The following is a 13,159-nucleotide window of genomic DNA, read 5'->3' as shown; positions in this document are numbered from 1 at the left end:
TGACCCCCATTTATGCACCTGGGCCCCCCTCCTGGGCAGGCACACACACAATGCCAAGGCCGCTGTCTGGGATGTGTGGGCAAGGCTGCAGGACTGTGGTCCTGGTGTGGCGCCCCCACCTTCCAGCACAAGTGGGTTCGGGGGTCCCAGGCGTGACTGCACTCTCCTGGGTGGGCGCCCTGCACTCGGGGAAGCAGAAGCTGCAAGTCTCCACTGGCTCGGGGGATGTGCCCACAGGGCTGCCGGCTTCCATCACGTGATCTGCAGAGGCAAGAGTGGAGGGCGTGGGCCAGGCCTGGCCCTGCACTAGGGTAGAGGTGACTGTGTGGGCAGCCCCACTCTCCCCCAATGCAAGAGCTAAGGGCAATCACCGACCTAGAACGCCCCCAGGCCGGTGTCAGTGTCCCCCAGTTGCCGACCAGAACCTGTGCCAGGGCAGGGGTGGGCAGGCAAATCTTGACTCTCACTTCTGTCCAGCACCAAGCCTGACACCCCCCGCAAAGGGACGCCTCCTCCTGGGCTTAGCCCTGAAGGCCCTGCATCCGGAGAATCCTGGGCCCAGGCAAACCTGAAGACTGACACCCCACACCTACCCTTCCTGGGTGCCACTCTCCCAGGTATCTGTCTGCCAGGATGTCTTAACCTGATTTTATCAAGCTATAGCAAGTAACAGGGATGAGCCCTGGGCCTCTCTACTTAGAAACAGGGGCAATGACAGGACCGAGGGATGGCCCGAGGCTTGTCACCCAAGCAGTGAGAAGGGTGAGGACCCCGGTTTCATGCACTCACCCTGGGAAGACTTGGCCGGACTTTGACGGGGCCTTGAGCGGGGCTGGCAGGAGCAGGGATCCCCCCTCTTCTTGAGGAAGCAGGCCACCGCCACCAGGAAGCAGCAGAGGACGGCACACAGGCAGAGCCCCAGCGTGCTGTAGACCAGGGCCACCTGATCTGCACTCAGCTTCAGCCCCGGGAGAGCTGCAAGACAGTGTGAGACCCCTCTATGCAGTGCCTCCTCCTCTTCCTCTCATTAGGCTCAAGCAATCTACATGCCCGCATCCCCCTGCTGTGAGCCTGTCTGGCTCCTGGAGAGGCTGGGCTCCTTTCCTGACCCTGAGGCTGCTGGGATGCTCTCTGGATCCTGGAGGAAGTTGATCCCTCCCCACATCCTGGCAGCAACTTCCTAAGGCCTCGAAGCTGGAAACGTGAGCTGGGCCTTCTTGTTGTCTCCACTTGCTAGGGCTGTAATTGGGACAGCGCTAGAGATGGGCTGATGGGTGAATCGACAAACGAACAGACGATGCTCCAGGGAGCATGTCTCTGTGCATCCTGAACTGGGCCCTTCCTCCAAGGAGAAGGCTTCCTGGGTGAGCATTTACAGTCGTCCCTTGGTATTCATGGGGGACTGGTTCCAGGATCCCCCACAGATACCAAAATCTGCGGATGTCCAAGTGCCTGATACAAGACGGCCTCGCATTTGCATATAACCTATGCACATCCTCCTATACAATTAGAGTCATCTCTAGATTACTTATAATACCAAATACAATATAGATGCCATGTAGATGGGTGTTATACTGTATTGTTTAGGGAATAACAATGAGAAAAAATGGCTGCAGAGGTTCAGTACAGATGCAACTATCCCCTTATCTTTTCTGAGTATTTTCCAGCTGCTGTTGGTTGAATCCACAGACATGGGTCACATGACACAGAGGGCCCACTGTGTTTGAGAGTAGGACAGGTGACATTACACTGAGACCAGGACAGCAGGTGCCAACCAGGAGGGCCTTGGGCATCAGGGCACCTGGCCACCCTATGACTCAGGACTTGTGCCTCCAGGTTTGGATGCCAGAGACAGACTCAGCCCAGATAAAAACCCTCCCCTTGGAAGTTCTCCTTATCCCAAAAGCTCTTCCTTGACCCTGGAGCTGGGCATCCTCTAGGCGCTGGGTGGAAAGACACAGATGAGCCAGATTTAAGATGACACGTCAAGAAAAGCGAGTCCCACTTCGTGCCAGGCACTTCCCCTACAGCACCCCCTTCATCCTTCTGCTCTGATGGTGGACAACTACCCCCATTTAAAAAACTGAGACAGAATTTGTATACCATCAAATTTGCCATATGAAAGTGTACAACCAGTGGCTTTTAGCCCATCACAAGGTTGTGCAGCAATGGCCACTATCTAATTGGAGACAATTTTTATCACCAAACAGAAACCCTGTCTCATCAGCAGTCCCTCCCCATTCCCTCTTCCCAGCCCCTGGCAACTGTTCATCTCTTTTCTGTCTCTATGGATTTGCCTGTTCTGGACATTTCATATTAATGAAATCATACAACATGTGGTCTTTTATGCCTGGCTCCTTGCACTTGGCTTTGAGTTTTCAAGGTTCACCATGTCCTGCCATGCTGTGTATTAGACCTTTGTTCCTCTTTAGGCGGAATGGACAGACCACATCTGTTTACGCATTCAACAGGGAATGGGCATTTGGGTTGCTTCCACTTTCTGGCTATTGTGAATGATGCTGCTGTGAACATTCACATCCATATGTTTGTGTGGACAGATGTTTTCCATTTTCTTGGGTGTATACACCTAGGAGAAGAATGGCTGGGTCACATAATAACTCTGTTTCATTTTTTGAGGGCCTGCTGGACTGTGTTGCACAGCATCCGCCATTCACACTTCATTTTACAGATGACAAAACTGACTCTCTAAGATATTGTTCCCAGTCTCAGACCTGCACCCGGGAGCCGGTCCGACCAATTCCCAGGCCGGTGCTCCAAGCCCGTGGGCCACACAGCGGTCCCAGGGCTGGCGCTGCCCCTCTTCCTCACACACGCTCTTAGATTCAGGAATCTCATAAAGTGACAGAGCTGCCAGGACTCTTAGGGGTCATCAGTGTCACTCTGACATTTACAGGGGGGAGATGGGAACTTGGGGTGAGTTAGTGTCACTCCACCAGCCGGTGGCTGTCCTTCCTGTCTGGTGCCCAGAGCTCAGAGAGGCCTAACGGATTAAAGCAAAGCCCCAAGGATGTGCAAACTTGGTGCCACATATCCAAGGCTTACCTGCCCCTACTCACCTCTCGAATCAAACGCAAACACTGCCCTGGAGGCATGAGCAAGGGAGACGCTGCCAGCCCTCAGAGCACAGACAAAATGCCAGGCTACAAGTTGTTACTAAGCGGAAATGAACGGCGTTGATTCAGGGAGGAAAACTAAACATTCATGCATATTTCAAATATTTCATCATGAGATTCTGAAACCCGACTCTTCAGAGACCACACCCAGAGCACAGTCACTTGACATCATGCCCTGTGGACCATCTGGGCTGGGCTGGGCCTCATCCTATCCAGGAGAGTGCCATGGGGGCGAGGTTGTGCCACTCTGGGCCTCTGCCTCAAGAAGGCCTGACAGCCTCGGTGTTTGCTCCCTTGGGCCTGAGCCACCACTCGAGAAGTCCAACTGGAGAGTCCCAGTGGAGATAGGCAGGCCCTGAGATCAGCTGGAGGAGAAGCAAGGCCTGAATATCCCAGCATCAGAGTCAAGCCTCCAGTGGCTCTATCCTCAGCACCATCTGCATGACAGACCCCAAGCAAGAGCAGCGGAAGACCCGCCCAGCTGAGCCCTGCCTCCCCACAGAGCCACGCAACGTCACAACATGAAGATAAGGATCTGGTGACAAGTGTCCAGATCCAGTGACAAGTGTCCTTATACAAGAAGAGAAGGGAAGAGACACAGGCACAAGAGAGAAGCCATGTGAAGACAGAGGCAGAGGTGGGAGTGATGAGGCCACAAGCCCAGGAGACCTGGTTCTGACCTTATTCCCAGAAGGGGTCATGGGCACCCCCAATGTCTGCAGGACACAGAGGCTGAGCAGCTTCATGGCTGATCACATGCCAGCACCTCTCCCTCCAGTTCTAATCTCATGCCAATGCACTGTCCCTCTTTCCCCCTCCCAGGTCTCTGGTTCCTATTATTGCCAGACGTAGCCTCTCACAGGGTCCCTGCTGCCATCACCACCATCCAGGGGCAACAGAGAGCTCTCCCCACAGCCCTGCTCTTACCCCTTCTCTCGTTGCTGCCCCTGCCCCCAGCAGGACATCAGCCTCCCAGCCTGGCACATAGGGCCCTCTGTCATCTGGCATCTGGTCCCTCCTAGTGCCATCTCCAGCTGCCCCTGAATCCTTGCTCTTCCCAACTCAGTCTTCTGCAACCCCCATGTTGGGGGACAGGGTCCTGCCTTTGGTGCTTTTCCTCATCTTCTGCTGGATAGAGGAGCAGCCCCACCCACTAGGGCAGGCTCCCTGGGCCACCTGTTCCCCTCAGGGAGACGCAGACACTCCCTGCACCTGCCCCGGAGCCCGGGCAGGAAGCTCCTCGCGTTGGCCTGGAGTCGTCGCAGTAGAACCCCACGCCAGTCTCCTCTCCTGTTCAACATCTCAAGCCATTTTCAGTCCAGCTTGGGAGCCTGCCCTGCTCTCCCCACCAAGCCCCATGTGTGAGCAGCAGGGCTTTCTGTGCTCTCTTGGTGAGCATGTGGAGTGGTCAGTCTCTACCTTTAAAGCAGATCTGGGGCGGGGTCCCTCCTGCTTCTGTGGAATGGCCACCATACTCCTGCAGGCTGGGAGCCCGAGAGGAAGGGATTTAGCCCAGCCTCCAGCACAGAGCCCCCTCACAGCCTCCCAACAGCACAGTTCTCTGCTCCTAGCAGCACCTGTACGTGCTGTTGCCTCTGTCTGGAACCCTGTCCCCACTGTGTGGCTTCAACATAGTTGCTTTTTGAATGAGCAGTTCCAGCGCACAGAGCACGTGCTCCCCAAAAAACATATTCTCCCAAATCACCCTCACAGCAACTCTATGAAGGCGAACAACTCCAGCCTCACAGAACTAAGGCTCAGAGAGGGTCGGTAGCTTGCCCCAGGTCACACGGCTTGTGAAGGCCATAACTAGGGGTCTGGCTCCACACTCTGCACCCGCACCCCAGCCTGCCCTAAAGGCTCCTCCTCGGGGAAGCCTTCCTTGTCCCCGTGTCAGCTGCAGCTGGGTTACATGGCCCCCGTGCACTGAAAGGAATTTGTCATCTGCATGGCTTGTCCACTGCCTGGCCTTCCACGAGACGGTGAGCTCCATGGGTCTGGGACAGGAACTGCCTCATTCTCCCCGCTCCCCATGCACAGCAAGCCTGCCACAGTTCCAGGTCCCACTAAGGAGTGGCAGTTCTGAATGGGATGCAAGAGAAACCTGGAGTCAGGGTGAGGTGGGGCCTGGCAGGGCTGGAGACAGGGAACGGCAGAATTCAGGGAGCCCACGGAAGGGGGCAGAGAACAGGTGAGCCCTTCCACCATGTGCAGCTGGAGAACTTGGTCACATGGTGTCCTCTGCTCCCTGCCCTTAAATAGGTCCACCTCTGGGTCCCTCCCCTGGCCATGTGGCTCTGTACTTCCTGTTTGCAATCCACAGCAAGCTCCCCTCCTGCCCCACCAGCCCATGCGGGCATCAGAGGTCAGAACAGAACAGACCTTAACCCTGGGCCCCTGGAGAAATACAGGGCAGGACAGGGCAGTGCACAGCAACAGTCACAGAGCCACCAAAAGCCTCGCCATGGCACAAGTGTGGCAGCTGATGTAGGGTGAGGCATGGTAATGCCGACCCCACTGGCACCAACATGTCCTCACACAGCCCCCAATGCTCACAGCCTTGGGCTCCATCCCTGGAGCCAAGATGAGGCTCCGAGGTTCTGTCCAGTGCCCTCTGGGAAGGGGGCTTGGTTGATGGTCACACACAGGAAGTGGCTAACCTTGTCCCAGGGGCAATAGTTCACCGCCAAGGAGCAATAGCCTGTGGATGCCACTCTGGGTCATTTTGCTGTTGCAGAGGGGACAAACTTTGGAACCCCCAGACTGTGCTCAAATCCCAGCTCAGCCATGCACTCCCTGTGTGACTATCAGTGAGTCACTCCAAATTTGAGACTCACTCTCTCGATCTGTGAGGTGGCTAGGAATGACCCACGGGGGAATCTATTGCATCAGAGGCGGGCAATGTTCCAGGTTCGCAGGAAGTTTCAAATGCATCACTGGATGCAGGGAAGGTGTGCAGGTGGCCAGACAGCAGGGCGGCAGGCATGATCACTCACATCTGTGGCTGGGCTCTTCAGCCCCTCTGTATCCACACCCCCTCCATGTGAATCTGCACCTCCCCTCAGGAGAGGCTGTGCTAGATTAAAAATGGCCTTGAATTCACCATGGCTACAAGTTTCCCCCCTCCCCCAGCTTGCTCCTTCCACCAAGAGGTGGCGTCTGTTTCCCCTCCGGAATCCGATGGCACTGTGAATGGAAGAAAATGCAGCAGCGGTGATGAAGTGTAAGTTCCCAGCCTAGGTGGCGAGAGGCCTGCATGCTCCTGTCTGCTGCACTCCTGTATCGTCATGAGATGGATGTCCCTGGCCAGCCCACTGGTCCCAGGAGGAGGATGAGAGGCACATGGAAGCAGAGCCAGCCTGGCACAGCTGAGCCCAGCCAAACCCCTGACTCGGGAGAAAGCACACATCTCCGCATTTGGGGATGGCTTGTTAGGCAGCAGCAGTTAACTGGCAGGAGAGCAGGAGATGCCAGGCTAAGCAGGGACAATGGGGTGCTGGGCAAACCTCCATCATCAGGCACACAGGCCCTGCCCATGGGACCTTGGCCCTGGGACCTGGCCTCATGGAAATGATGTTATCACAGGAAAATCACTGCAAAGGAAAGGAACCAATCAGCCCCGAGAAGAGCAGGCCTGCTGTCTCTCCAGGACAGGCCGAGAGCAGGGCCAATGCCATCGCTAGTGTTTATGGATCCACACGGCATCCCCCCTCTTCTGTCCTTTCTGATGCCACAGAGCAGGGCAGGTGCACAAAGAGGTGTTTGCTGGAATAGGAGTCATTAGATCATTTCTGATGCCTGGCACTTAGCAGATGCCCAGCTCAACAGGACCCTTCTTCCCATGTCCAAAGTGGCCATCTCCAGCCATAAGTTTTTTCATTTTCTTTACTTATTTTTTATTCTTTTTATTTTTATTTTATTTTATTTTATTTTTTTGAGACACAGTCTCACTGTGTCCCTCAGGCTGGAGAGCAATGGCACGATCTTGGCTCACCAAAACCCTCACCTCTTGGGTTCAAACAGTTCTCCTGCCTCAGCCTCCCAAGTAGCTGGGACTACAGGTGTGCACCACCAGATCCAGCTAATTTTTGTATTTTTGGTAGAGATAGGGTTTCCCCTTGTTGATCCAGCTGATCTTGAACTCCTGACCACAAGTGATCCGCCTGCCTCTGCCTCCCAAAGTGCTAGGATTACAGACGTGAGTCACCATGCCATGCCTTTTCTTTTTAAAATTTTTTTCCCTCTGGCAATGGCCAATGAACCACATAAACTTTTTTAGCGATACCTTTCCCTTCTCTTTCTTAGGAAGCCTCTTTTGCCTCTAAATGGAATCTGATGGATTCACAGCCAGATTCGACCAGATGCACAAAGAAGAGCTGGTACCAATTCTACTGCAACTATTCCAAAAAATCAAGGATGGTCTCCTTTAACTCATTCTGGAAAGCCAGCTTCACTCTGGTACCAAAACCTGGCAAAGACACAACAACAAAACTACAAGCCGATATCCCTGAGGAACATAGATGCAAGATGGATTACAGATTTAAATGTAAGACCCTAAACTATAAGAATCCTAGAGAAATCCTGGAAAATACCATCCTGGACATTGGCCCTGGGAAAGAATTTATGACTAAGTCCTCAAAAGCAATTGCAACAAAAACAAAAATTGACAAGTGGGATCTAATTAAATGAAAGAGCTTCTGCACTGCAAAATAAACTATCAGTGTAAACAGGCAGCCTACAGAATGGGAGAAAATGTTTGCAAACTATGCACCCAACAAAGGTCTAATATCCGTAATCTATGAGGAAGTTAAACAATTCAAAAAGCAAACAACAAATAACCCCATTAAAAAGTAGGCAAAAGACATGAACAGACACTTTTCAAAAGAAGGCATGCAAGCAGCCAACAAACATGAAAAACGCTCAACATCACTGATCATCAGAGAAATGCAAATCAAAACCACAATGAGGGACCATCTCACACCAGTAAGAATGGCTATTGTTAGAAAGTAAAAAAACAACAGATGCTGGTGAGGCTACAGAGAAAAGGGAACGCTTATACACTGCTGGTGGAATGTAAATTAGTTCAGCCACTGTAGAAAGCAGTTTGGAGACTCCTCAGAGGACTTAAAACAGAGTTACCATTCAGCACAGCAATCCCATTACTGGGTATGTATCCAAAGGAAAATAAACCATTCTACCAAAAAGACACATACACACGTCTGTTCATCACAGCACAATTCACAATAGCAAAGACATGGAATCAATCTAGGCACCCATCAATGGTTGGATAAAGAAAACGTGGTAAATATACACGATGAAATGCTACACAGCCATAAAAAGAAAAATATGTTTTTTGCAGCAATATGGATGCAACTGGAGGCCATTATCCTAAGTGAATTAATGCAGAAACAGAAAATACCACATGTTCTCACTTATAAGTGAAATGCTAAGTGTTGAATACAGATGGACGTAAAGACAGGAACAACAGACACTGGGGCCTACTAGAAGGTGGAGGCAGGGAGAGGGCAAGGGCTGAAAAACTCCCTATCGGGTGCTATGCTTACCACCTGGGTGACAAGACCATTTGTACCTCAAACCTTAGCATCAAGCAACATACCCATGAAACAAACCTACACATGTACCCCCGGATCTAAAATAAAAGTTGAAATTATAAATAAAATAATAATAGAAATAAATGGAGTCTGCAGCACTGGTGGAGGGCAGGTGGTGGCTGCTGCTCAGGTGCTCACACAGGTGGATCTGCTGCTTACTTGTGCCTGTGCTTCAAGAACTGGCACAGCCTCGGCAGCCTCTAGTGCAAGGCTCTTCCTCACATGGCAGGTCCTTTCTCCTGCTTTCTTCTTGTCCACAGGCTTCTGGAAATATTGCCTACATTGTTTTTTTTAATCCTGGGATGATCTCCCTGGCTTCTGGCCATTTGCTTGGACTCTGGGCTTCGTGCATTGTGGACTCTCCTGTTCTAGGCCTGGCATCAGGCCTCCCACCCTTTCTCACCCTGCGTGACACCATGCAGGTTTGCCTCGGGTGGCTTACCTGGACTTGCTTCTGAGCCTCTGTGCTCCGATCCTTGGTACCTTCCCAAGTTGTCTGAATTGTTTTCAACTTCTCCACTCCGCTGTCTCCTGAGCTCCGGTGGAAGGTTCACTGGGCTCCTGAGCTTGTTCTCACAGAAGTATGCACATTGCTTAGGGTGCTGTCCACAGATGGAGGCACAGCTGATGCAGTCCCTCAGGAGATGGTCATAGAACTTGCCTTGCTCCTTGCGGCAGCTGAGTGACCCTGGGAGAGAGAAATTCATGATACTGCTGGGTAACACAGACTAGCAGGAACTCTGGGTTTGACCACAAAAGACATCAAAGTTAAAAAAATATATATGGTAAAATTCCAGAAGGCAATTCCAGAGAAAGCCAAATACTTTTACAATATACACATTGAAGACTATGCATTGTCCTCTAAGTACTATTTTAGCTGCATTGCATTTTGATGTGTAGTATTTTTCCTCTACCTAGTTCAAAATGCACTTATTTTTCATTATTATTTTTTCTTTGACCTATGGTTTATTTACAAGTGCATTTCTTAGTTTCCAAACATATGAAGATTTTCAGTTATCATTTAAAATTTAGATCTAGATTACATTGTTACATAAGACTTTTACTTGCATTTTTCAAGCCTCATCAAGGAGAAATATATTTCAAATCAGCATAAGGAATGAAGCGGAAAAGCCAGAATCCTCTTTGACAAGCTGGGGGAGGGGGCTGGAAGGAAGGTGGAAAAGTTCACGTAAATAGTGTTTCTTCTATCTTAATACTAAATGAGAATTACAGCAACTTACACAAGTATCAGTGCCAAGGCACAGAAGCCAAGGAAACTAAAGCCAAATCACATTTGCCTTAAGAGCACAGTGGACCCAACTTTGAATGCATAAAGAAATCTATTTGGAACAATCAATTATTTATCTAAAGCCTCAGAATATTTCTTTCTAATTTTTTTTTTTTTTTGAGAAGGAGTTTCGCTCTTGTCACCCAGGCTGGAGTGCAATGGCACGATCTCGGCTCACTGCAACCTCTGCCTCCCAGGTTCAAGCAATTCTCCTGCCTCAGCCTCCCAAGTAGCTGGGATTACAGGCGACCACCACAACACCCGGCTAATTTTTGTATTTTTAGTAGAGATGAAGTTTCTCCATGTTGGCCAGGCTGGTCGTGAACCCCTGACCTCAGGTGATCTCCCTGCCTCAGCCTCCCAAAGTGCTGGGATTACAGGTGGCATGAACCACCGCATCTGGTCTAGCCTCAGAGTATGTCTACATGGAAGTTTTTATGTGAAAAATGCAAGTTTCCTTTGTCTTTAGAATAAGGTATGGCTTTTGAGATGTCCTGACTTCGTAAATATGAATAAATAAATAAATATGTATAAATAAAATGTATGTGGCTCACACATATATTTTAAGGACACATTTCAGAGACAGTGCAGGATAGTGGATAAGAACCCAAATTTCAGAACCAAATTTCAGTTGGGGCCATCCCTGGCTGTACCACTTGCAGGCAGTGTGGTCTTAGCCTCTCCACGCCTCAGTTTCCTCATTTCCAACATAGGGAAAGTAACATTACTGACTTCTTCTTAGGGTTGTTGGCAGAGTTGTAGGGCCCAGCACAGTGCCTGGCAAATACTAAATGCTCACTTAATGGAAGGCTTGAGTAGAATATTCATTTGAGCCTCTTCACAAAGCAAACAGATCTGTTCTTGTGTCTTTGACAGAGTAAAGGAAGCAACTAAAAGATCACGGAATTGGGACCTTAGGGAAAACTCAGATGGCCCACATGGGGCCAGTGACCTCCCCTGCTCTGGCCCTGCCCTATCCCCCGGGCTGCCCTGAACCTCACAGAAACTGACACCTCCACTCTGCGTCACACAGGGTTAGCCCAGCATTGGTGTCCTTGGGGCTTTCTGCGACCTCCTCTCCTGTTGCAGGTGGTGCCTGAGCACCCCAGACCACTGACCCTCCCTGCCTGACCTCACACCCCTCCCCTCCCCCGCCTGGGACTCAGTCCTCCCCACTCTTTCCCATCTCTGAGCCTCTGCTCATAGTGCCCTTTCTTCCAGGCGCCTATCTGATTTCCGCGTTCTGTGGCCTCTTAACAATCTGCCTCTGATGGTGCTTCCTCTAGGGACACCTCCCTGCTCCCCAGCCCTTCAGCTGAAGGTGGTCTCTCCCAACTGTGGCTTTCTACCTTGACACATAGTCATTTCTCCCATTAGATGACACTGTCTTTGAAGGGCCACGTCAGATTCCTATTTCCATGGGGCTGGAGCACTCCATCTATGTTTGTGGGATGAACCAATGAATGTTCTAATTCATTAATGGGTAGTGGTTCAGGTCATGATTTAGGAGTCAGAGTCCCGGGTTCAAACCAGGATGTCGCTGTGACACCTCCACTTTTAAACTGGATGATCTTGGGTAAGTCACTCAGCCTCTCTGAGTTCCCCTCAGTAAGTATATTCATGAAGGACTTACTATGTGTCAGGCACTGTGCTAAGCTCAAGTCAGACATAGTGCCCCTGCCAGGGAGCTCCCAGTCTAGCGGTTGAGTCAGACATAAAACACATACACACGAAGGAACAAAACAGCAAATTGTGGTAAGTTCTATCAAGGAAAAGAACAGGTTATGAAAAAGAACAGCAAGCAACGAATAATTTTCAAGACAATCAGGAAAAACTGGATGTGGCCTGAGTATTACACGATGTTAATAAATTATTGCTGGCAGTGATAGGATATTTGGATTATGTTTCACAGGTCTTCGTGGTCCAGTATCTGCAGGTAAAATTATATGAGATCTTGGCTGTGCTTTAAAATACACAAGGCAGGCTGGGCGCAGTGGCTCAAGCCTGTAATCCCAGCACTTTGGGAGGCCGAGGTGGGTGGATCACCTAAGGTCAGGAGTTCAAGACCAGCCTGACCAACATGGAGAAACCCCGTCTCTACTGAAAATACAAAATTAGCTGGGTGTGGTGGCGCATGCCTGTAATCCCAGCTACTCGGGAGGCTGAGGAGGGAGAATCACTTGAACTCGGGAGGTGGAGGTTGCGGTGAGCCAAGATGGCACCATTGCACTCCAGCCTGAGCAACAAGAGTGAAACTTCATCTCAAAAAAAATAAATAAATAAAAAATACAATAAATAAAATAAAATACACAAGTCAAAAAAATTGGTTGGGAAAGTACAAGGCAGAATTTAAACAATTTGTGAAGCTGGTGATGGGTTTAGAGGGCGTCATTGTGCTGTCCTCTCTATGTACATGTGTGATAAGTTCTGTAATAAAAAGTTTCAAAAGAATATAACAACACACAGTGACAAGGGAGGGCCTAGTTCTACTGGATGGTCAGAGGAGACCCCTGACGTTTGGGCTGAGACCTGAAGATTGAGTGGGAGAAAGCTGAGGGAAGATGATAGAGGGAATGCATTCCAGGCAGCGGGAATAACATGTGCAAAGGAACTGAGGCAGGAAAGAATGGACTGTGTTTGAGACACTGAAAGGAGGTTGTGTGACCAAAGCAGAAAGGTGGAGGGGTAAGAGGTGCCACACTGTACATCTCCTTCTGCCACCCTTTCCTCAGCCACCTGACTGTGGGGCCAGAGGGTGCTCTAGGGAGAAAGGAGGAGGGTGATCACACTGTCCCCTCAGCTCAGGCCCCAGAACTCACTGCAGAAGGCTGCACAGGTGCGCTGGCTCTGATGGTTGCAAATGGTTTTGCAGGACATGCAGGTGCCCAGCAGAGGATCCCAGTACTGCTCTTCGGGGCAGGATCTCATAGCCACCCCTGTCCACAGGCCCTGTGGAGCTGAGAGACCAGGAGAGTGAGGGCAGCTGGCAGGCGGCCACAGCCCGGCCTCTTGTCCCTGATGGGAACCCAGACGGCCTCTCCTGCCCACATTCCCACAGACAACCTTTCTGTCTCAGGAGCAGAGAGGGCAGACAAAGTTGGCTTCTAGCCCCCACTGCACTTGCT

The 13,159-nt window shown here is 50.7% G+C and overlaps 1 protein-coding gene across 2 annotated transcripts in view; it reads right to left on the bottom strand.

Moving 5' to 3' along the window:
• Positions 1 to 10: 10 nt before the first annotated feature.
• Positions 11 to 13,159, bottom strand: part of LOC129017720 (tumor necrosis factor receptor superfamily member 13B) — a 32,484-nt gene continuing 19,335 nt past the window's right edge. Inside the window, exons 2-5 of one of the 2 annotated variants that reach the window (XM_054458398.1) lie at positions 12,854 to 12,991; positions 9,189 to 9,434; positions 790 to 975; positions 11 to 261 (exon numbers count right to left, since the gene is read on the bottom strand). In XM_054458398.1, the coding sequence (XP_054314373.1) occupies positions 11 to 261; positions 790 to 975; positions 9,189 to 9,434; positions 12,854 to 12,991 (821 nt within the window). The remainder of the gene's footprint in view (positions 262 to 789; positions 976 to 9,188; positions 9,435 to 12,853; positions 12,992 to 13,159) is intronic. The other variant, XM_054458399.1, reaches the window with a different exon arrangement.

Source organism: Pongo pygmaeus, chromosome 19 (assembly GCF_028885625.2).
Source record: "Pongo pygmaeus isolate AG05252 chromosome 19, NHGRI_mPonPyg2-v2.0_pri, whole genome shotgun sequence".
In the NCBI taxonomy this organism is placed as follows: domain Eukaryota; kingdom Metazoa; phylum Chordata; class Mammalia; order Primates; family Hominidae; genus Pongo; species Pongo pygmaeus.
The sequence above is the reverse complement of the archived record's forward strand: the minus strand, read 5'-3'. Positions and strand labels throughout refer to the sequence as shown.